The sequence below is a fragment of the Thunnus maccoyii genome, chromosome 12, assembly GCF_910596095.1.
Source record: "Thunnus maccoyii chromosome 12, fThuMac1.1, whole genome shotgun sequence".
NCBI lineage: Eukaryota > Metazoa > Chordata > Actinopteri > Scombriformes > Scombridae > Thunnus > Thunnus maccoyii.
Window position 1 is genome coordinate 3,341,403 of NC_056544.1, and position 22,839 is coordinate 3,364,241.

General features: G+C 39.0%; 1 protein-coding gene across 2 annotated transcripts in view; it reads left to right on the forward strand.

Moving 5' to 3' along the window:
* LOC121907900 (2-lysophosphatidate phosphatase PLPPR4-like) overlaps positions 1–20,600 on the forward strand; it is a 42,080-nt gene extending 21,480 nt beyond the window's left edge. The window contains exons 5-12 of one of the 2 annotated variants that reach the window (XR_006099132.1): positions 4,825–4,882; positions 5,114–5,287; positions 8,064–8,199; positions 9,926–10,154; positions 13,679–14,291; positions 15,623–15,773; positions 17,396–18,715; positions 18,816–20,600. Coding sequence is in view for 1 of the 2 variants with exons in the window: in XM_042427406.1 (XP_042283340.1) it covers positions 4,825–4,882; positions 5,114–5,287; positions 8,064–8,199; positions 9,926–10,154; positions 13,679–14,291; positions 15,623–15,773; positions 17,396–18,270 (2,236 nt within the window). In the remaining variant the exon portion in view is untranslated. Of the gene's footprint in view, positions 1–4,824; positions 4,883–5,113; positions 5,288–8,063; positions 8,200–9,925; positions 10,155–13,678; positions 14,292–15,622; positions 15,774–17,395 lie in introns of both variants that reach the window. The other variant, XM_042427406.1, reaches the window with a different exon arrangement.
* The last annotated feature ends 2,239 nt before the right edge of the window (positions 20,601–22,839 follow it).

The following is a 22,839-nucleotide window of genomic DNA, read 5'->3' on the forward strand; positions in this document are numbered from 1 at the left end:
TACCCTTCTTCTGCACATGCATGCTGTAGCCGCTAAGAATGTCTGTTAAAATTCTCAGTCATCCAGGTCATGGTTATCCAAGGAAAGTTGAATCAAGGGCAACTGACTTGATTGTGGATACTTGAAGACGTTTCACCTCTTATCCAAGGGGCTTCTTCATAAAGATCATTGATACCACTTGGTTCATTAGTGCTCCTGGCTGTTGTAACGACTTAACAGTTGTTGGCGTTACCTGAGGCCAGGTGTAAATGACAGTCGTTGGACTCGTTACATGAAGCCAAATGTGAATGGTTGTTAAATATTCTGGGAAGGGATGAAAGGACAGCATTGTAGGTGGGGGATAAGTGGTGTCATAGACCTCCTCCTCTGTTGAGGGATGGTTTCTCTACTTTGACATAGATAGCCTTCTTCACTTCTCTTTCAAACCATCTGTCTTCCCTATCCAAAATATGTGCATTGTCCTTGAAAGAGTGTCAAGTACTGTAAAACCATCCGTCAACAGAGGAGGAGGTCTGCAACCCCACCTACAATGCTGTCCTTTCATCCCTCCCCAGGAGACTTAACAACCATTCACATTTGGCCTCATGTGACAACTCCAACAACTGTCATTTACACTTGGCCTCAGGTGACTCCAACAACTCAATCACCTTGGTAACAACCCCACAGAGGTTAAATACCTGGGACTGCCTGCCAGTCAGTTAGAACTGAAGAAGCCCCTTGGATGAGAGGCGAAACGTCTTCAAGTATCTACCACCAAGTCCAGTTGCCATCGATTCAACCATCCTTGGATGCCGCTAAGAATACAGAACAGTGGTCACCTCTGCTTCACTTAAGCCTCTTTCACACATGCACTGCAACCCTGAAATTTTCCGGAATATCCGGAGGAGCTGTATGTGTGAACGCCTAAACTAAACAGTGTATTTCCAGTAGATGAGAACGTGTCTGACACAGACAATCTCCTGTTGTGTGCTACTTGTGTGAAAGGGCAACCATTTTCACATATGACTCCAGACAATGTCTGGAGAATCAGGTCCAACATTGTCTGGAGTTCATATGTGAAAACGACTTTAGAGAGGTACCATACAGTATAGGCTCTGCACAAACTTCAGTTCAGCACTCATTTTTGCAATGCAGTGATTACTAAGTTGTTGCCTGTCTACTGTACTGAATTGCAACTTTGCAACTCTGAACATGCCTACTGCCTGTTTAAGGTTAATTAATGCAATGCTTTCCCTCAGATCTTCCACTTATCAATAATAGATCAGACATATGCTTATGATATTTTAGCCTAAAGCTTAGGAGCTCAGGTGGCACTGTAGTTGTTACCTTTTAAGAAATAGTTTAGCAGTGCCTGGCAGTCTCTCATTGTCACAGTACTTGTAAACATTAAGTATCCTTCTGAACAGATGTGCTGAGATGTGCTGAACATATGACATCTTGGGCTACTCATGGCTCAAGATACATTTTTTAAATATCTGGATAATCCAGCAAGTGATGGATGCTCCAGTGTGCAAGTAGTTTAGTCAATGCTTGGAACGAAACATTGTGACACAATATTTTGTTTATCTAAAATCTCATCTGAAAACATATTCATTCTTAAAGGCATTTTATTGATGGGAGGAAAGTTTTTGCTTATGTTTGCTGTATTTATTCAAATGGTTTGTGAACTGTGAAGCACTTTGTAACCTTGGTTTTTAAAAGTGCTATATAAATAAAGTTCTACTTACTTTCCTAACTTTACAGAATGTTAGATTGGCTAGTAACCAAGTCTTTGTGCTAAAACAAGAAAGCTTCACAGTTCACAGTTAATTTATGTAAAACTGACAACTATGTAGCACGACAGAACAGAGTGGACTCTATTTTTATACTCGTTCTAACCCACAGGGGGCTTAAACTCAGGTGTAGTGTCATTTTTGTTGGTCACTTGATCGACCGATGGTGTGCTACAGCTGAGTTTGTGTATGTAGATATCAGGGAGCATAGCGCAACTTTCTCATCCATTGTTACTTGAATTTGCACCCACTAAATGATCTGTCATTGCAGAGCAATTTTCATGATATTATATGGAAGATGCATGCATAGACCTTACTAACAATCATATGGCTTTACTATAGCACTGCACAATTGCGCACATCCCAAACAGTGTGGATGCCTGAATTAAACCTGGTGACACAGCAGCAGGCTTTAGCTAAAATGGTACAGGATGTTCTGTGCTTCTCTACACAGACTGTGAGCTCTTCCACACACATTCTTAGTTTGCACAGTGAAATTATCTGGAGTATAGCAGGCGTCCTCGGGATGCGTCCTCCTGAGCTCCATCCAAAATCTCAGGATATTTTTTTATTAACATGATTTCTCATGCATAATCAAAATTTTTTTTTTTCTGTCTGCATAATCAAAATATATAATGTAAACAGGATTATTATGGAAAGCTTTCTTTATGCAAATTTGTAAAGAGATTAAACAGACTGTGGCTTTTCTCTCTGTATTTGCAGTTTGTACTAGTGACATTATTGTGTATATGTAATTTGATATGACTAACTGAATACAACCCATTAAAAACTACAAACAAACAAAACATTTTGTTACTACAAATTACTGTAGTTGTAGCTTAACTACACAGATATCATCATCTAATTACATTGTTCAACACAGACGGGATGGTTACTAGGGTTGAAGGTTTTCTTGTGATTTTTAAAACTATTGCTTCCTGGAAATATGTTACTCTTTTCTCCAGAATTCTCAGGATTTCGTGCAATAATTAAAAAAACAGAACTGCAGATAATTATCATAAAATGTGTATTCCAACTTTATGAACGATTCCTCCTAAATGTATTTTATCTTTGAGGTGCAAAACGCCTGATTTACCAGTTTTATATCTGACGGACTTATGTGGAAGTGTTTAACTGACGAGGTAATTAATGGGTACAGTGGCAGAGAAGGAATGTCCATCGCATTCAAGCGTATTTCAGTAGTTTCAAGAACAGAAGCATTTTTTGAGACATTTAGTTGTAATGTTAGTGTTCCTCTGCTCCAATCCGCTGCTCTGCATTTAGTCCTACTGTTCTGATTAAGCCACTTGTTGAACCATCTGCATAGATTTTGCATTCTGCTTTATTCAGTTAATCTAAAAGGTATTTTCCCACACAGCAGGACTGTAAGCTGCCATATTAGAGTGAAAAGTAATTGGAAAAAATGCTGCAGATGTAAATTTGATTCATTGCTGTAATAACAGCAGTTTAAGGCTGGACCATATCTACAACAGTTGCGTGGAAGTCTTAATGCAGTTTTTGAGAAAGGTGTCCCTTTTTTCAGTACACACACTGGTCTTCAGTGTATGAAAACGCAGGTACAAACATGGCTCTTCCATGACCCCATAAATGACCCTGTTTTTATTATTAAACTGCTATAATCACTATTTTTATATGAACAATGGATCAAATGACAATGTGTAATGTGAAAGGTTTTGCTTGTATTGACAAACCCACAGAGAATTATCACCAAACTCTGTCATTCCCCTTAACTCTAAGAAGCCTTTTTAGTGTCTTTGAGCTCATTATTTTGGTTTTCTGGCCCACAACTTTTTGGTTTTGATTCACTCTCACCGCTGTCATCAGTCATTTCCAGACGCAGCAGGCAGCTGTTTTTCAGAGAAAAACCTCTGAAACCCCAATGTACACTACCTGCTCAGCACCAAACAGCAGACACACACAGTTAAAGACGAGCTAGTGAACATAGTGGAGCATTTAGCAGCTAAAGATCCAGATATTTCCCTCAGGAGCTGAAGAAGACCAAAACAGAACTAAAAAAAGTGAATATTAGACTTTCATCAGGTGAACAGAAACACGACTCCAAATGAATGATAATCCATTCACTAATGATAGTTGCTCCATGTCTACTGGGTGTGTAATTTGGCAACTGTTTGCTAAAAAAAATTACAGTTTGTTTCCGCTTTCCTCAAAAAAATCAGTTAGTGCAAGTTTAAATGCAAAAATGTGTGTGATGGATGCTGTGTCCCATGCAGTATGGTCTAAATGTTATTTAGAGGCTTCGATATTTGTATGACAACGCTCACATATGTACACTCCAGCCCTGCAATAAATCCTACATTTGTGGAACTTAAAATGTTCAGGTTTTGCTGAAACCTTGTTTGAGTGTTGGACTGCATTATACTGTATCAATGTTCTTGATATTTTGTCTAACCCCATTCAACATGCATGACAGAGAGAGAGAATGTTAAAAAAAAAACATATTTCAATATAGTGATATCCAATGCAATATGAACACTAACTACAAAAACAATCATAGAGATGAATCAACGCCTCTCTCCAACACAGTATCAATGTAAAGATTATGCAGGTGTATTTTATTGCATTTGATTGTGCAGGTGCACAAATATCTGAACTCAGTGTTAGCTCAGTATTAGCTGAAATTCTATATGACCAGTAGCGTCAATACAAACATATTAGTATCACTATCAGTTTTCAAAAGCCCATATCAAAATGTATAATAAAGTACACTGTAGTATCAGCACGATGTATAAAATATGCCTGTTAGTTTATTACTAGAATATATTTCTTTGTATTATCTGGCACAACACACATGAGAGGTCCAAACCTTATTGCCCTCTCTGTTATCCTTCATGCACTCATGCACTGCATTTATTAAACACACCTGCTCAAGCTGCCACACACACACACACCTCCAAGTTTCTTTGAAAGTCACTTCGCTGTTGCAGATGAATATTCAGCATTGTCCTTAGATGTCTGAACATTATAATTAGCATAAAGAACATTCTGTCTTTCTCTGTTTCTTTCTTTATAGAAAGTCTTTCCCCTCCCAACATGCAACTCTGGCTGCCTTTGCTGCTGTCTACATCTCAGTAAGTGAACACACACACACACACACACACACATTACGAATTGAACTAGTGTTCAACTGTCCAGATTTGTTTTCCTAAATGATTTAAAAATGATGAAGTGCTCAAATGAACTGTGAATTAATATAACATGATGATAATAATGATATTATTAATATGTGGGATATGTCGCAGGTGTGGGATTATCTGTTTTTTTGTATTACATTAAAAGTTCATTTAATCTGTGTATTTCAGATGTATTTCAACACGGTGCTGACAGACTCAGCTAAGCTGCTGAAGCCTCTCTTGGTGTTTTCTTTCGTCATGCTGGCCATCCTGGCCGGGTTAACCAGGATCATCCAGTTCAGAAACCACCCTGTCGACGTCTACTGTGGATGGTTACTGGGAGCAGCCATCGCTGTTTATCTGGTAATGCAGTCAACCAGTGACAAGTGTTTGGATGGTTTTTGCAGGTTGTTGTTGAGCAGAATTTTGAGCAAAGACTGTTAAAAAGCTTTCAAACTTCCCCAAACTTCTTTGTGTAGCTTGAGCTGTCAGAAAATACATACTTTACCAGCAGAGGAGAAATCTACTAATTGACTAATCTTTGAACATGGCAGCATCGTTTCCATAGAGCACCTGCTGACCTCAATGCAAAGCCATCCTACTCTCAACCAATCAAGGGAGAGGCCCTGTCATGGATTAAACAGAGGAGGAAAACCTCAGGAAAATTAAAAATGGTCTCTGTACACATGCAGCCAAGATGTTAATGCATGCTTTGATCTTTCCCCACATGTCTTATTGTGTTACATATTGGAGACAGGCTGGAGAACCAGTCATCCTTGTACAAAAAACTTAAAACATTCTGGACAAATGACTTGAACCCTCCTACGTTACATGACATTGTTTACTTGTGTTCATCTCCCATAAAACTGTACTATACCTTTTCATTGCATTTGGGCAGTCAACATTCTCTGTGAAAGCCACAACTCAACGGATCACCCAATCAGAGGACATACAGTAAAGAGGTGCAATTCTGTTACTACAGTAGCTTGAGATCTGCCTTTGGGCTGCAGATGAAAATGGCCTCTGTTACATCAAATTGCAACATTTATATTGAACATGGTCCCTTACAAATAAATTAAATAAAACAAGGAAATGAACATTGCACCTCAACTGCTAGCACTAAGTTTTTGTCAAATAATCTGTCTCTCATTTTACTTTCCCTACCCTGTCTGTTGCCCTCAGCCCCAAGCCAATCTTTTAAGAACGGCTCACAAATATGTAGTTTAATTTTTTCAAGAGGCTCAGTAATATCCTAAAACAGCTGTTCACTGTAGTTTTTATCAAACGTTATTTAAACAGGAGGAAATTGTGCATTTGTTAAGGACTATTTTCAGCGGTGGATTTATCCACATCTGATGCTCTACTGAGTATTTCTGGTAGCAGGACGGTGTGTGTCCTTCCGGTACAATAGTGTGCTTCATTGATGTGTTCTTAATAGTTTTTGGACAACAGTGGAGCTTTAGATAGAATATCATCAGACTTCTCCTTCTAGAGTTAGTTTGTAGTGGTTAGCTAACAGGCAATGTGGTGGGCTAGTATATCTGTAAATTTCAATTGAGCTTACACACAGATTTAGACCTGTTAAACTGGAACTATGTTTGAGGTTGCAAAATAAAACATTTCAATATGTTTGTGCTAGGTTGCATTTTTAAATTAATAGTTAAACTGGAGATATCTAATTCCCACAGAGGACATATTATATAAATGTAATATGCTCTATTGTTACTGTAGTACATGTGGTTCAGTGTAGTTTCATGGACTGAAAGGAGACATGGTTGTTCAACTCATGTGTGGAAACTGGTGGATACGCATGCAGTATATTTAATACCTCCCACACACCATCACCCTCCAGCCCACACACACTCGGATAGACACGCCCACACACAGACATGAGCTGAACTAAAGCAATTACACTTGTGAGCCAACATGCACACACACCAACACAGCCCTCTAAACCGGCCTACTCATTTGTTGTTCAGCCTTCTCCTGCAAGAATAAACGTTTGCTACAGATTGGTGAGGTTTTAGTCCAGAATATCAACTATACATCGGATGATGTAGAATCACCAGTTATTTAAACTAAGAACATTATACTGACGGGATGATTACAATTGTTATGCAAATGAGTGTAAACTGATATAGGAAAGGTAGGATTTTTATTCTTCCCTTATGTGTTTCTGCACTATGTAGAGTTGTTCTACAGGCAATAATTCTGCACAGTACAGGCTTCATTTGGCTATTTTAAGGTGCTTTGTTTGGCATTGCATTATCATTAGAGGAGCAATTAAAAGAATAATACATAAATTGAGGCAGATTGGCAGCCTCCACTTGTTTCTGTACTGCAGTGCATCAGTGCTACTCTGGCTCATTTGGCAGGACATCTGCTGACCACTTGACAACACAAAACAGAAACAGTCTTATATCTTTTTGAAGAATGGTGTTCATCCCTCCAGAAGAGTTCAGAGACTTGTAGAATCAATGCCAAGGCTGAGGAACATCATTCTTCATAAAGATATTCCCTCATTTGGTGTTTTGATGATGGTGGTGGAGAGCACTGTCAAACATGTCAGTCCAAAATCTCCAAGGTGTTCAACTGGTTTGAGATCTGGCGACACTACTTGAATGAGGCATTTTGCAAGAAGTTAGCTGTTGTTTTGTAAATGGCCTTCACTTGTTCACCAGTTTTTTGTTTTGCCTTGTGGGATAATTTGAGTCTTCTATGTAGTGTATAATTAGTCTCAGTAGAGAATTCAGCCCACAAAATGCCGGACCCACAGAATGACTGCAGACAAATCTGTCTTGATTTTGAGAAACAAAATACTTAATGTACCACCTTGAAGTTATAGACTACATGGCCCAAACCTCATCTGTTATTCTGATACAGAACTGTCAGTTCAAACTAGGTCATTGTTACCTCTGACTTTGCTGACAACCAGTAAATTATTTGTTCTTAATGATTTTCTCTGTACTTTTGGTAATGATTATGTTGCATAACCTCCTCTTGCAGTGAAACAAATCCAGTTTTGAATAATTCTTTAGTAAAAGCTTTGATGTTGGCTTGAGGATTTGCCAAACTCAGTTCTATACTTATGTCTTTGCCTCATGCTCCTCTATGGCTCACTGTGTATGTTTGTATGCAGGGTGTGTATGCAGTGGGGAATTTCCAGCCCAGTGAAGATCGGTCCAGAAGTCAGCCGCCACCCCCGACCCTGAGAGAGCCCCCACTCTCCTCTCTCCCCAATGTGAGCCAATCAGCAATCAGCAACAGCCACCCAGGTAAAGCCATGGATGCCACGTGTTTGCTAGAATTACAGATCACATCACTCAATATGTCAGTTGCTAGAATACATTTCCATCGTGCCAAAATACTGCACACATAAGCATGTTATGATATGACCAGTAAAAAATCTCTGAACATGTGTACTTTAATGTGGTTCTTGTGCTTCGACATTGCTCAGTCCTAAAATTCTGAGCATCATCTCAGTGTGCTAATGAGCACAGGCACACTGTGTACTAACAATGCAATGACTTTGAGCAAGGTGAAATGCCATTAAAAAATTCAGTGGAGATATATGTTTGCCCTAATACAAATCTGAAAAAAGCAAATCACGGAGACCAAGACATTACAAGACATTAACTGACTTAAAAAATGGGTTCACAGTTTTTCAAGTCTGTCTTAAAACAACAGTCAGGAGCCCAAATGAACATTGAAACATGTTTTTCTTGCTGTAATCATTCCTCCTGTTCATACTGACCGTTAGAAGATCCCTTCATGATGCGCTTACAATGTAACTGATGGGGAAAAATCCATAGTGCTCCTTCTGTGTAAAAATGTATTTAAAAGTTTATCTGAAGCTAATATAAAGCTTCAGCTTCTTTCAACATTAGTCTTTTTAGTGTCAAAGTCCCTCTTTTTGTTACTATACTTCCACTGCAGCTCAACAGGGAAACACTGTCTGAGGAAACACAAAGAGGGAATTTGATGCTAAAAAGACTGTAAATGTGGCAGATATCCACTTGATATGACTAACTCAGACTGCTGAAGCCTCATATAAGCTTCACATCAACTTTTAAATGCATTTTTGCACAAAATGACTGTGTGGACACACTGTGGATTTTGGCCTCCATCACTTACATTGAAAGCACATTTGAGGGGGATCTTTTAATAGTCAGTATGAACAGGAGGAATGATTACAGCGAGGAAAATCTCTTTCACTGTTCATATGGACACCTGACTGTTGGTTTAAGACACACTTGAAAAACTGTGAACCTGTCCTTTAATTAAAGAAACAGTACTATAAGACCCAGTGGGGCCTGCCACAAATTGAAAAATGATATCTGAACATCCACTAAATATCACACAGACACTATCCGGTAAAGTGTCACTTAATTGTAAACTAACTGTAAACCTAAAGGTTTGCATCAGCTGCTTACATTTGTGGAAGTGGAAGACTACCTTGCTTTGCAGATCTGGTTTGTCTTGGTGTTATGCCTCATTTAAATAAAACCAAATTACACCAAGATTGGGTTTACCGGTTTTAGATGTGGCACCCAAAGCAGATGTTAGACTGTTAATGATGCAGGTGCTAGGAGCACCAGGAATAATTATGAGGATGTCCAATTTGGGGTCATTCAACTGTAGGAAATATTTGGACATCCAGCACTTGATATCAGCAAGTTAAGTTATAATGAAAGGCATATTTGTTGTAAAAGGCTGGCTGACTAGTACTCCACATGACCAGTAAACTGATCATGATATGTAAAATTAGAAGACTAAGATTAATTAACTTGAAACTGAAAACACCATACCTGCATAGAAAATGAAACCCACACTCTCAGAATTTAAGCAGAGAATGTAACATGGACCCTTTGTTTCAAAACCAAGCAGTCTTAACATTTTTATTTTAACTATATGATGTTTTTTCATTCACTCACCAAAATCATCCCCCATTTTTTTGACTTGATTTCAGCAGTTTGACCTTTCCGTGCTGTTCTCTGATAGGCCACCACACCCTGGCTCCCAGCCAACCAGAGCCCATCATCACGAGGACCTCATCCCACACCTTGTCCCCCAACCAAGCAGAGCCGATCCTCACACGAAGCTCCTCCTACCGAGAGCCCTCTCTAAGCAATCTGAAGAGAGCTAGTGCTGAGGTGGAGGTGATAAGTCCGTCCAGTCCCCTAGGCAACCGTGACAACATGATGACCTTCAGCAGCAGCACACTGCCAAGGTAACTGTTTTTAATTCATCTTTTATCCACAGGTTTGGTATAAGAGAAAAAAAGGTTTTCCAACTTTGCTTATCCATAACACATCAGCTGTGTCCAAAATACCATGGTCACTGAAAATTCTGTTTTCTGATTGGATGGAATTTATAACCAGACACCAACAAAGCAAGAGTTTGTTTGCATTTCTAAATTAAAGCGCCAATATTCAACTGTAGTTAAGAACATCACCAGTGAGGTGTAGCTAAAGAGCTTGGAGTTAGTGTTATTTGTGCAACCACTTCCACCAACAAAAGAGAACTTTTGAAATAACATTAGCAGTGGTGAAACTGCAAGTGCGCATCATTTCTACCTCGCGTGTCTTGTGTTCCTCGGAGCATTGGTTGTGCATGTTCTCAGAGGTCAAAGCTACGCATCCGTAAGATGCAATTTAGCACATGACCAGCGAGGGGCAGTATCAGAAAGTAAGGTCAACAGCAGACTCAATGGTGTAAACTGTTGAAGAGAGAAACTCATCAAGCTTGTCTACAACTGCCCACATCGATATGATGTCACAGTGTCAAATATGCATGGCAGAATAGCAGGTGTTAGATTGCTAGAAAGTCGCCTCTGCTTCTGTAAAAGAAAGCATGTATATCAGAGGCCTAATGTGACCAGAATCTGTGCGTGTGAGATAAAGTTAGTTTAATATCCAAGTGGTTAAATTTGGTCTGATCTGAAGTTATGAATGCATGTATTACCAGGGAAGGAAAGTCCAACACATGCTGCCATTTTGGTGTGTTGTGTCTGTGGTTTAGGGAACAGGATCATTAACTTCAGGTGATTGTCTACACTTGATGCTCCACCTTTTGAATGGTGCTTTGCAATCAGCCCTGCTGCTCTTATTTGGAGCTAGAGGCCTGCTTATCTGAGTGAGCCACTTGTTTGAACCATCTGCATAGTTAACCTTTACAGATTTTGCTCCCTGCTTTGTTAATGTCATCTAAAAATATTTTCCTACACAGCCAAACTGTAAACTGCCGTTTTGGTATGCAAAGTAATTGGAGGACACTGCTGCAGGTAATAAGCTGATCCAGTTTACTGCAGTGACAACAAGTTAAGATCAGACCATGTCTACAACAGTGGCATGGTAGCGTTAATGAGGTTAATTTCCTGGGAAATGGCAGCAGACTTTGGTGAGAATTACCAGGATTATTCATTTCCAATATCAGTTTATTACTAGCTGGCCTAGCTAGCTACTAATTGTTTCAATGTGGTGGAAAAATACTTTACAGTTTACACAAAGCAGCCAGAGGAAGTAGATTTTTGGGTTTATCTACTGCAGGATAAGCCTAGGATTTATCAAGCAGTTCCTTTGAGTAGTGTTGAATGTAGTAACAGATGCATACAGTGCCCACGGGATAATGTTAGCCTCAGGAAGACACTTTTTCAGTTTGAGTCTCAAATCTTGCCTTTTTATTGTTGATATAAATATTAACTAATATTAAGCTAATATTAAGCTTTTTCTTACAGCTCTGCAGACAGCAGCCACTACCAGCTGCAAATTTTTGTAATCCTCTTTAAGGACCCTGGGTAGAACATTATTTGGCCGAAGCTTTGGCTATGGCTAAGTAGCACTGAGTTAGCTGGAGCTGGAGGCACGAGGATTTTGCAGAAGTGGTTCATACACAAATGAAAGTTTTTGTGAATGATTTGTGGACATTTTAAGCTGTATCTCCCTAAAGGAGTAGGAGGGGAAGGTCTGGTACTTGAGGGTATGGGCGGGCTAAATGCTAACTGATGATGATGAGTCCTTTCAGCCATCCACTTCATTTAGCAGTAATACCCCACACAGTGGCTGAGACAACCATCTTTGACTCAAGCATAGCTACACATTGAGACTGAAAGGTTTAATTCATCTGAACAGCTTGTCTTGTCACAGCTGTTTGTCCTCTGTGCCATAGCATGGAGGGAATATCATAATGAATAAATTCATCTACATGATCAGACCATTTATCAGAGTAGATCATTCACTGTTTGCATATGGTGCAAAACATCATATAATCACTCGTTATTCAACACAATTGACTCAGTCTGACCATGTGGAGACAATTTATTTTATTGGAATATACTGTATACTACTGCAAGCAATCGGTTTGTTCCCCTGTCATCTTTGTCTTTGGTAGAAACATGGAGAGAAGCAGAACAGTGATTCAGGATGTAAATTGCCTGTTCATCTGAAGATGAAGCATGAAAGTCTGTGTGGGTGTAACTGAGAAAACAACTCATTTTAAGTATTTTTCAGAGCACCACACTAAAGCAACACTGACACACGAGGCTCTGTGGAACATGGTGGAAGTTCCTCAATTAACTGGAATCCTCCTGGATGACACACAGATTTTTGAGTAACTCACCAAAGTCCTGACTGCCCCAGATTTTAAAAAGAGAGACAGTAGGGGGTGTCACTAATGACTTAGAGAAACAGTGCAGTTTTGGTATGACGTATGTGCACCGACACACATGGGAGTTGTTGAGGTGGTACTGCGATGTGGATTCTTCCTGTCATGTAGTCAAACTGCCCCTGTGGTCCTGTTTGGCTCCTCATTTTAATTATTTTTTATGGATCTGAAATGGTCCAGAACAACGCAGTAAGCAAATGTGTTATTTACTCCCCAAGCTCATTTCATTTCAGGCATTCTTTTTAGTTGATAGCGATTCTCTCAGACACAAGGGCATCAGTGGGAACTGCTTTCGTGCTGGGTCATTTTCTCCATCACAAAATTCTGAAGTGCTGTGGTACACAATGTACTGCTTTTGAAAGAGAGGGCAAGAAATGATTTGATTCATCATGATGTGCAAGACTCCACTTTCTAACTGTGTTATACTGTAGTTGCTACTGGCAAAATCAGTCCAAATTCAGCCATTCACAGCACAACAATAGAGCTAATAATAAATGTTAGGCACTATAGTAGCTTTGCACAAACAGTAACAGGCTACAACATATACAGATATGCAGCTGGAGTTGACCAAAATGTGTTTGTTGTTTCTTTTCCTTTATCTATGGATTCTGGTAAGGTGTCATGGGGGAAAATGAAAATTGTGCCCACAAATTACTTCCAGATATGGTCAGGCTCTATATGTAAGGAGCCAAGATGAAGATTTCACCTTTGTGTCCAAGATTTATTCGAGAGCACATAATGTTAATATGTTTCATCATTTGGGAAAACAATTTGTTAATTTGGGTACAAATTAGTAATTTGTGCCGCCATTTTATTAATTTGAGAGAACAGTTGATTATTTCAAGAGCATGAATTTGTAATTTATGTGCACAAATTTGTCTTCTTTCTATATGACACCCGCCAGGCTCCATAATACTCCCCCATTGTGGTTGTTGTTCATTTCAGCTAATCAGGTTGTGGTTAGCACAATGGTAACTTGGCTGTGGTCAACACTGAGCAAATGAGCACACAAGGTCTCTTCAATAAAATGCAGATGCACTCTTGCCACAATCTGTCTTGTTGCTCACACAGTTTCCTTGGCTCTTCCTCCAGGTCCCATGGAGGCTCTTCACTGGAGGAGGGCCGCATTCCTCGGCGTCACGCCTCCATCCACGCCTCGATGGACTCAACCCGATCCAAGCAGCTTCTCAGCCAATGGAAGAATAAGAATGACAACAGGAAGCTGTCCCTGCAGGTGATGGATGGAATAAGACCAACCTCCTCCTCATCTCCTCAGAGGAACATGGAACTGCGCTGCTCCTCTGAACCCTCTGCCATGGGCCTGGAGGCAGAGCTCCGCGGTGTAACCCACCTGCCTTCAACTGGCCAGGAAACAGAGCTGCGTGCTGGGGGCCACATCCCAGCTCAGTATATGAAACTAGCAGCTAGCTCTGTTCCTATGGCCAATCATAACCACATGGCCCATAATGGCAGCACAGGGCTGGCTGGTGGGGCCAGAGTGTCCATCCAGTCCCGGCCCGGATCCTCCCAGTTGGTTCACATTCCTGAGGAGGAAAACCCCAACTGCAGGGATCAGGAAAGTGAATCAGAAGACAGTATTATGGATGGGGGTGGGTCAGTTAGAGAAAAGTGGCTGAGAGTGGCGGAGAAGACCACCATACCCTGCAGACCACTCAGTGCTGGAGGACAGCCTCGTCTCATGCAGGTTCATCCTTCTTTTTCTCTTCCGACTTCAATCTATCTATCTAGTTGACTTGATTAACTGATGAACATAACAGTAAACCAGCAACAGTTCTGATTAGATTAAATCGGCCAGAAATTTGAAGAACAGAAATGCCAAAAATATGTTTCGAAACAGTGTCACCGTTGTATAGTTTGTCCACCAGAGACTAGTGAAGAGTTTATTTTTCAACCGTAAAATGTCCTACCCAGCATATTTCACGGTCACAAAGGTTAAAAAAAAACAAATTTAAGGGAACCTTATCAGAAATGTTTATTTATGTTCTGGGTTGTGTAAAAAAAATAATGTCAGCCAATAGATTATCATCAGATTTGTTTGAACTCTCCAATATACTATATCGGGCGGGCTATAGTTCTAATAATGGGTTACTAATTGAAGTCATTTATCAAGTAAATTTCTCAGAGGTCTGGTGGTTCCAGCTCCTTAAATATGAGTTTTTTCTGATTTTCATTGCAAATTGAATGCCATAGTTTGTGGCTTTGTAGTTCTGACTGTTGGTCGGCCATGTATAGCCATCATTTTTGGGCTCTGATAATTTATTTGTCATGTCATTATTTTATAGATCAAATAATTCAATGATTAATTCACAAATCAGATAAAGTAGATTAGTCAATAACAAAAATAATTTTTGTTTAGCAAAATAATCTTACTCTATGGCCCATAGTTGATATGTCTGCAACTGGAGTTGGCTCAAAATAATTCAGCTGCACCGTGTACACAGGTCTGATGAGAGCAAAAGACTGAAGATACTGATGATTTGCTTACAAGCAAATAACGGCATTTATGTGCTATAATCAGTTTTGTGATAATAATCTTATATGCATAGTGATTCAAAATTATTTGAAAAGAATATTAGAAAAATAAGCATAATATGCTCAAACCTGACAGATTTAACAACCGTGTGATGATTAACTTTTTAATACAAATCGAATAGTTATTTACAGAAAAAAATGGATAAAATCAACTCTGAAGTAGCAAATACTGAAGCACTGAGTTATGTAGTTGTGTTGATGCTCTAACCTCCATGTGATTAAGATAATGATGTACTGAGTTTATTTGTTGTAGAGAAGAGTGGTTTGTTGACATTTTTTCCTACTTTTTTCCTTACTTTAATTTTTAGTTTTATCACTGTGAAATAACATAACTTCAGTACAAGCTGTATGTTTTGTGGACAGCTGTAACAGTATCATTAGTAATACTCCAGCAACTTGAAAAGCAGGTCAGTAATAATGAGTAAGTATTCCAGCAGCAAAATTTGGAATAGCTCACATTTCACTGTCTTTCTCATATTCCAGGTGATAGCCTTATCCAAACAGCAGGGCCTGCTCCACTCTCCTCGGTCAGAGGATGGCGGCAGCACCGTCAGCTGCACAGGATCCATACGGTACCGAGCGCTGACGGACCAGGACCCATCACCACCAGCCTCCACCACCGGAGCAGTGGGAGGTCTGTACCGCTCAAAGAGTTGTCTTATATACATATATATGGTGTGTGGTGAAACAGATTACAGATTACTACATGTAGAATTTTAACATCAATGAATCATTACTACATTAATGAGAAATCAGTGTAATTATTATAAACAAATTAGCCACCCACAGGGAAGACTGGCAGTCTTAACTGCCCTTCCCTGCACTTTATATTATTGCTGAACACTACAAGATAGATTGTTTACGACACAAAATAGAAGAGAGTTCTGCTCTTCCAGTGAGATGGAGATCAAATTTTATGACCATGGTAGATAGTAGGAATAAAAGTTTCTTTCAACATATGTATCCTTTCTTTTAATTTCTGTTTATTAGACAAATATAAACAGATGTTTGAAACATGTACATTTTAGTGGATGAGCACATTTCATAGCCTGTTACACCCATTCATTTGCAATGTCTGGGTATCATTTAAATTTTTCCGATTTGAAATTTACCAGTATAACACCTTTTCAACACCTTACTATGAGATATATCACAAGCAGCTGTATAAGAACTGTGCCTAAATAAATAAAAAACTAAAATTAGATTAGATTTTTTAAATCTAGAGCAGATTGCATCAGATTTAGATGCCTGAACTAACATGACAGGGACATTAAACAGAGCCAATGATCAGTTAAGTTCAGCATTCAGTCATTTTCAGAGTCAGATGGATCTCAGTTTCAACTCTGTGCTCCCAGCACAGTGGTAGGTCTTTACTTAATCTTTATACAAAGACTGGAAGCAGAAGGAAGCAGCTACTTTAGCTATGTACTTTCTATCCAACATAAGACTGATTGTGGTTTGGACAGTATGAAGGATGGCAGGGAGTGAGGCCTAATTTATCATACTGGACTCTTCTTAGCTCTTCTTGGCCTCTTAGCAGTGTTTACAACAGTATGAGCACAGAGGCTTTATTTTAGATGGCCAATCAATGTATTGGTTGTTTTACCACTTTCGGCCAGAGCAACAAGCTGTAAACACAACACTGACATATTATCACCTTATACAGGTTATTACAGGGTATGTGTTAGCTAACAGTTGCCTATCTACACATCCAGCAGACACAAAGCAACATTAGCATTCATTTGAAGTCATGTTTCTGTCCACCTGAGTCCAATACACATTCTCCTTTTAGCTCTTTTTTTGTCTCCCGGGAAAAATATCTGTCTCTTTAGTTGCTAAATGCTCCTCTGTGTTCACCAGCTAGTCAGTAACTGTGTCTACTGTTTGGTGCTGGCAGGTAGTGTGAGCTGGGTTTATCAGTGTGTTTCACCTGATAACAAGACACTCACTGCTGCTGGAAACAAATTTGGTGAAAGCATTGAGACTGAACCAAAACAGTAAAGTTGTGGGCCATAAAAAAAAAAACAATGAGCTGAAAGATGCTAGAGGGGAACTGCAGAGTTGGATGATAATTCTCTGGGGGTTTCGTCCCTTCTAGCGACACCTTTCACATTACACATAGTCATTTGACCCATTGTTAACATAAAATAGTGATAATATTGCAGCTTTAAATATTCAAGATCATGATGATTATTGCTACTACATTGGCAGTAGAAGGCCATACTATTGAGTCACTAATTTCTTTTGTTCTTTTAGGAGGAGGTTTGGAAAGATCTGGCAGTATAGTCCGTGTTGAAGCCCACCCAGAGTCCAGATCAAACAAACCAGTGGTGAAACCTCCAAGCACTGATGGAAGTGGCTCTTGGCGATGGAAACCACCAGAGCAACGACCGTCACTCCGACAGTCAGCTTTCACCCTCAATGACCTGAACAGACATACGGACAGCTGTGATTCACTGAGAGATGGAGGGTCATTGGATGGACGGAGGAGTGTGACAGGGACCGAAACGGAGAGCGAAGGTGGAGGAGAAGGTGGTGGAGGAGGTGTATACACCAACCATCCACATGTTGTACATCCTTTACATCCACTACATCCCAATAACCCCAACAACTTCCAGCACCCCAACTTTAATCCCAACAACCCCAACTTTAACAACATTCATGCTAACTTCAATTCCAATTTGCCGTTTACCCCCACCGCCATCTTTGCTCCTCCTTTCCATCCCCATCCTCAGGCCGTCACTACCATCAGGGTCACCCCGGTGGAAGGGACAGCTGCCAGCAGCGATGGCGGCTCAGACTGCCAGTCGGTTGCCTCGTCCAGCCGTGAATCCACCCTGAGAAGGAAGAGTGGCAGCAACATTGTCCACATCCCCGATCGAGGGCCCACCCCCGACCTCCACAACAACCACCGTCTTTGTGACGACAGTAACCGCCTCGACAATGAGAGCAGCAACCGTTTCCATGAAAACCTTCGAAGTTTTCAAGACAACCCCATCCACCCCAATCATCCCAACAGGCAGTTGCAGGGGATGTTTAGCCGTCCAGGCCCAACTCCTCCCCCTACCTTACCCCGCCCTATCCTGACTCACACTCCACCTCCAACTCTGGGCTTGGCCTATAAAGAATGATATGCTCAGTGTTAAGTTCATCCATCTATACCTGTAATGAAGATTTGCCCTGACTAACCAGTGCATACTAGCAGTGGAGATTTGCTTCTTGGGCCAACATACAGAACTTCTGTTTTGGCCAAAAATTAAAGGAAATTCAGTTAAATCAGTCCACCACCCAGGGTTAGCCAATAGGGCTCCTTAGCCCTATCCACAACCTCTCACCAGGCCAATTAGGGCATACTATATGGCCATTTGTGTCCCTCCAGCCTCCCAACTGGTTTAGTACCAAACGGAATAAAATGTGTCTTGCTTGGAGAGGGGCTGTAGGCTTATTAAAACCTATAAGGAATAGGTCCATGATCTACTTAAGGTCACAACCCATAGAGTATGGACACAATTAGCCCTGCCCCCAGTCTCCAACTGGTCTATAAGGATGGACAATAGTCAGGGTCCATCTTAAGTGGTGAGTTTGATTCAACTTTTCTTCTACTTCTTTTTTATCTTGCTGGACATGCCAGTTAATTTTTTGTAAATCTAACAAATTGAGTGCATTTGCTTCATAGGCACAAAGATAATGGGCTAAATAAACTGCTGACCGTTGACTCACTTTTAAGGAGAGACTCCAGCCTCCTCAGGCTGTCCCATAGCTCCCAGCTATCAAGGATGAATTCAGCCTAATGACATTGCCCCCTTCTCCTCTGACTGATAGGTCAGCTGTGTATGGGAACATTTCTATCACTAATATTTATACATATATTCTCAGCTTTCATCCTGTTGTCAAACACAGGTCACATATCAATATATAAACGTTACAGTGTAACCACATGCCATTAGATGGGGATTTGCATTTTAAAGCCCATAACTGTGCTGTATTTGTACATATGAGCTTGGGTGGCCACAGTGAAAATGAAACCCATGGTCTTAATAGTGTCTGGTGTTTGGGCTACAAGGGGTCCCTTTTGGGCAATAACAGTATCACTTTGTTCACAGTGGTATTGTGTTTGTGTTGAATGAGAACAATATCATGGGGCATACATTGTATTTAAATATAGTAAAACAAATGCTTTGTTTTTTACATGCTGTCGTTTAATGGTGTGCAGTATATGAATTATCCTTACTGTGTAGTAGCTGTACTGTACACTGACACATGCAGCATGTGAATCATCCAAAAAAAAACAGACCATACTCATACTCACAAGACTGATGTTAGTTAACCATTTCTTTTTCCAAGTTTGATTCATTTTACCAACTTCATGTGCCCCAGCATTGTGGGTGTAATTTAGCCAAGGTATTAAGGCTACTGCTGGGCAAAAATAATGAGATTTCTTGAATTAAGTTGTAATATTTTTAGAAAAAAGTCACAATGTTATGAGATAATTTTGTTGTGAAAAGGGTCATATTATATTACAAGAATAGTCTTAATTTTACTATTACAAAGGAAAGTTTTAATCTTTTGGGAAAAAATATAATATTATAATAATAAAGTGTAATTTTACAAGAAAATACATTATTACAAGAATAAAGTCATACATTTACAAAAAAGTCATTTCAGGGAGAATTTTTTGAGAAAAGGTCATTAGATTTCAAGAATAAAGAGTCATATTACAAGAATTTACAATTTTGAGACATGATGAAGTCTCAAACAATATAAAGTTATAATTTTACAATGATATGTCATAATAGTACAAAATAAGTTGTAATTTTGCAGTAGAAAGTTGTAAGATTGCAAGAATAAGTCAAAATTTTACAATGAAATGTAACATTACCAGATAACATCATACTTAGAAAGAAAATTACATAGTATCACAAGAATAATGCCTTGATTTTATAATATAAAGTTGAATCTTTACAAGAATAAAATCATGTATTTACAATAATAATATGAGAATAGTGATAACATTACAAGAATAAAGTCATACTTTTAGGGTGGAAAAGTCATGATATAAAAATATAGTATACAGAGAAAAAGGTTGTTTGTATTCAGAAAACAGCAAAATTATATATTTATTGATTAGATTGGGTAGATTAGATCATGTATGCATGTTTTACCATTGCCTAACTGTCCATAAGGTTACGAACTTTTCTTGCAAAAGTCTTGTGTTTGTCTATGATATTAAGGTGCTTATTTTTTAAACCTATAAATGCAGATCCTCCACCGTCCTCATTGTGATGCACAAGCTGACAAACTGCTCTCACCTGGTTACTCCAAGGGAATCTTAACATAAAAGTTAGTGTCAAAATATTTTTTCTTTAAAAAAATCACAATCTTATTTTCATAATATTACAACTTTCTCATAAAATTACAACTTCATCTTCATATATAAACTACAACATCTCATTCTTGTAAATGTATGACTTTTTCCGTAATATTTTAACATTTTTGTAAAATTATGTATTTATCTCATAATATTACAACTTTTTTCTGGTACAATCATGACTTAATTCTTGTAAAATCTTTACTTTTTCTTTATTTGCATATTACAACGTTTTCATAAAATTATAAGTATTCTTTCTTCCCCTGAAACTGTGGCCCCAATATTCTGTTTGTCTTTGTGTAATATTCCACACAAAATTGCATCAGTATTTTGCATGTGGGATTGAATTCATAAAGTATAAAACAAAAGTGTAAAGTATAAAACTTTCTGACATTTATACTCAGAGGATGTTAGAGAAAAAAAATTGAATTTTTACCTTTTTAAATGTTTTGTTTACTGATTACCAGACACAGCACATCATTAGGACAATATTACAGACATTATTTTCTACTTTTCAGTGTTTACATTTTTTGTTTAATGTAGTGCCCAAGTGCCATCAAAAGAAAAGTCATGTGGCTGTGGGCTAGTCACATAGATATACTGTGTAAGTACAGAACTGTATGTAATGACTGTCAGCAGTCAGAATTTTGATGGCAACCTACCTGGGAACACAAAGATCCTCATGTTTGGATCACATAGAAATTATGTACCGTATTTCCTCAAATAGTGGCCGGAGCCTTTATTTACCTCAACTGCAGAAGGAACCAGGCCAGGAAGGCAGGTTTATATTAGAGAGAGGCCTTTATTTCTAATCCCTTCTGTTTGATAATTATATTTGCTCATATTTCAGTACGAAGCCTCCTTGTTTTCTGATCTGCTTCCATTTTCTCTGTTAAATTTTTGTTACTGCATTACCAGTAATCCACTTACTTCAACGTGTGGAACAATAATTCTAGTGCTTGAGTTCCACCTGGAACATTTTGGCAGTGCACCCCTTAGCTGTAGCATGCTCATGGATGTATGCTTGCCAGCTTAGCCAAGTTACCCTGGTTACCCTGGCCACCCATGCTCATGTAGTGTTGCTGCTGTCATTATTAGTAAAATATATGCCGTTATCCCGGTATTTAAACAATATCACGTCTCCTCTGTTCCCCTCCCCTCTCTGTGATGGTCGGCTAGAGGGCTACACATGTACTCATAGAACTGGAGTTACATCTAGGTAACTACTATTGATCTTTAACTGGCATGAACATTATATAACAGGCACCAGGAGTTTATCCACCCTTGTTTTTTCACCGGCCTGTTTTTCAGGCTGGCCTTTATTTGTTCGTGTTGACCACGCCCCCCGCCATTATCAAAAACCCAGCTTTTAATTGGCTACAGTCTTTTATTTGAGGAAATACAGTAAGCACAATTACTGCAGCTTGATGACAGTGTAAAAATGATAGTCTGACAGATTACAGTGGATATTTATAGCTATTCCTGTGTACATATCTATATAATTTATGTAAGCTTTCACTTCTGGTCAAATGTGTCTTTGCTTATTACATTTGTACTATAGGGGTCATGATGAATAATTAGGTGATGGTGCTGCTGGAGATGATGATGATGCTGCTAATGGCATTGTAAGGAGCTATCAGTGTTTGGATGTTTTTAATGGAATGCACAATAGGTGAGTGAAGAGAACTTATATTCTATATTTCAAGATTGATTATATTGAGTTTAGTTAAACAGGCTGGTATAACAAGAGTATATGGTTGAATGTGACAGATGCTTTTTAATTCCTACTCAACTCATTTACGTGTGTTAGTGTGTTTAGACACATTTTCTTTTCTACCCAACAATAAAGAATGGACACAGATAAAGCTTTCAAGCAAATATCCTGATTGGTTTGTTTGATGAAATGGATCCAATAAGGTTTCTGTGCCCATTCTTGTGGTATCCAGTGATCTAGTTTGGTATGTTCTGTGCCTTTTGGTATTGTTGCTGTCATTATTAATATTAGCAGGAAGTTTGGAGAGAGCAGGCAGTAGCTGTATACAGTAAAGAATACTGTAGTTTTTACTATTTTCACAAAGTGGCACAACAAATTATTTAATGAAACAGATTAAACCTTCATTCAATATGCCCAGTGTTATTACATCTCCCTCACTGTCACTAGTGGTTTTATACACATAAACATATTTAATCTATAATTGAAATATATAATATATACACACTTGTGAGCTTCTTAAAGCTGTTGGAGTAAAATTCAGAAGGATATTTAGTCTGCTAAAGGAATGACATGCCTCCTATTCCTGTTGGCTCCACCCCTATATGCAAATTGAGTCAC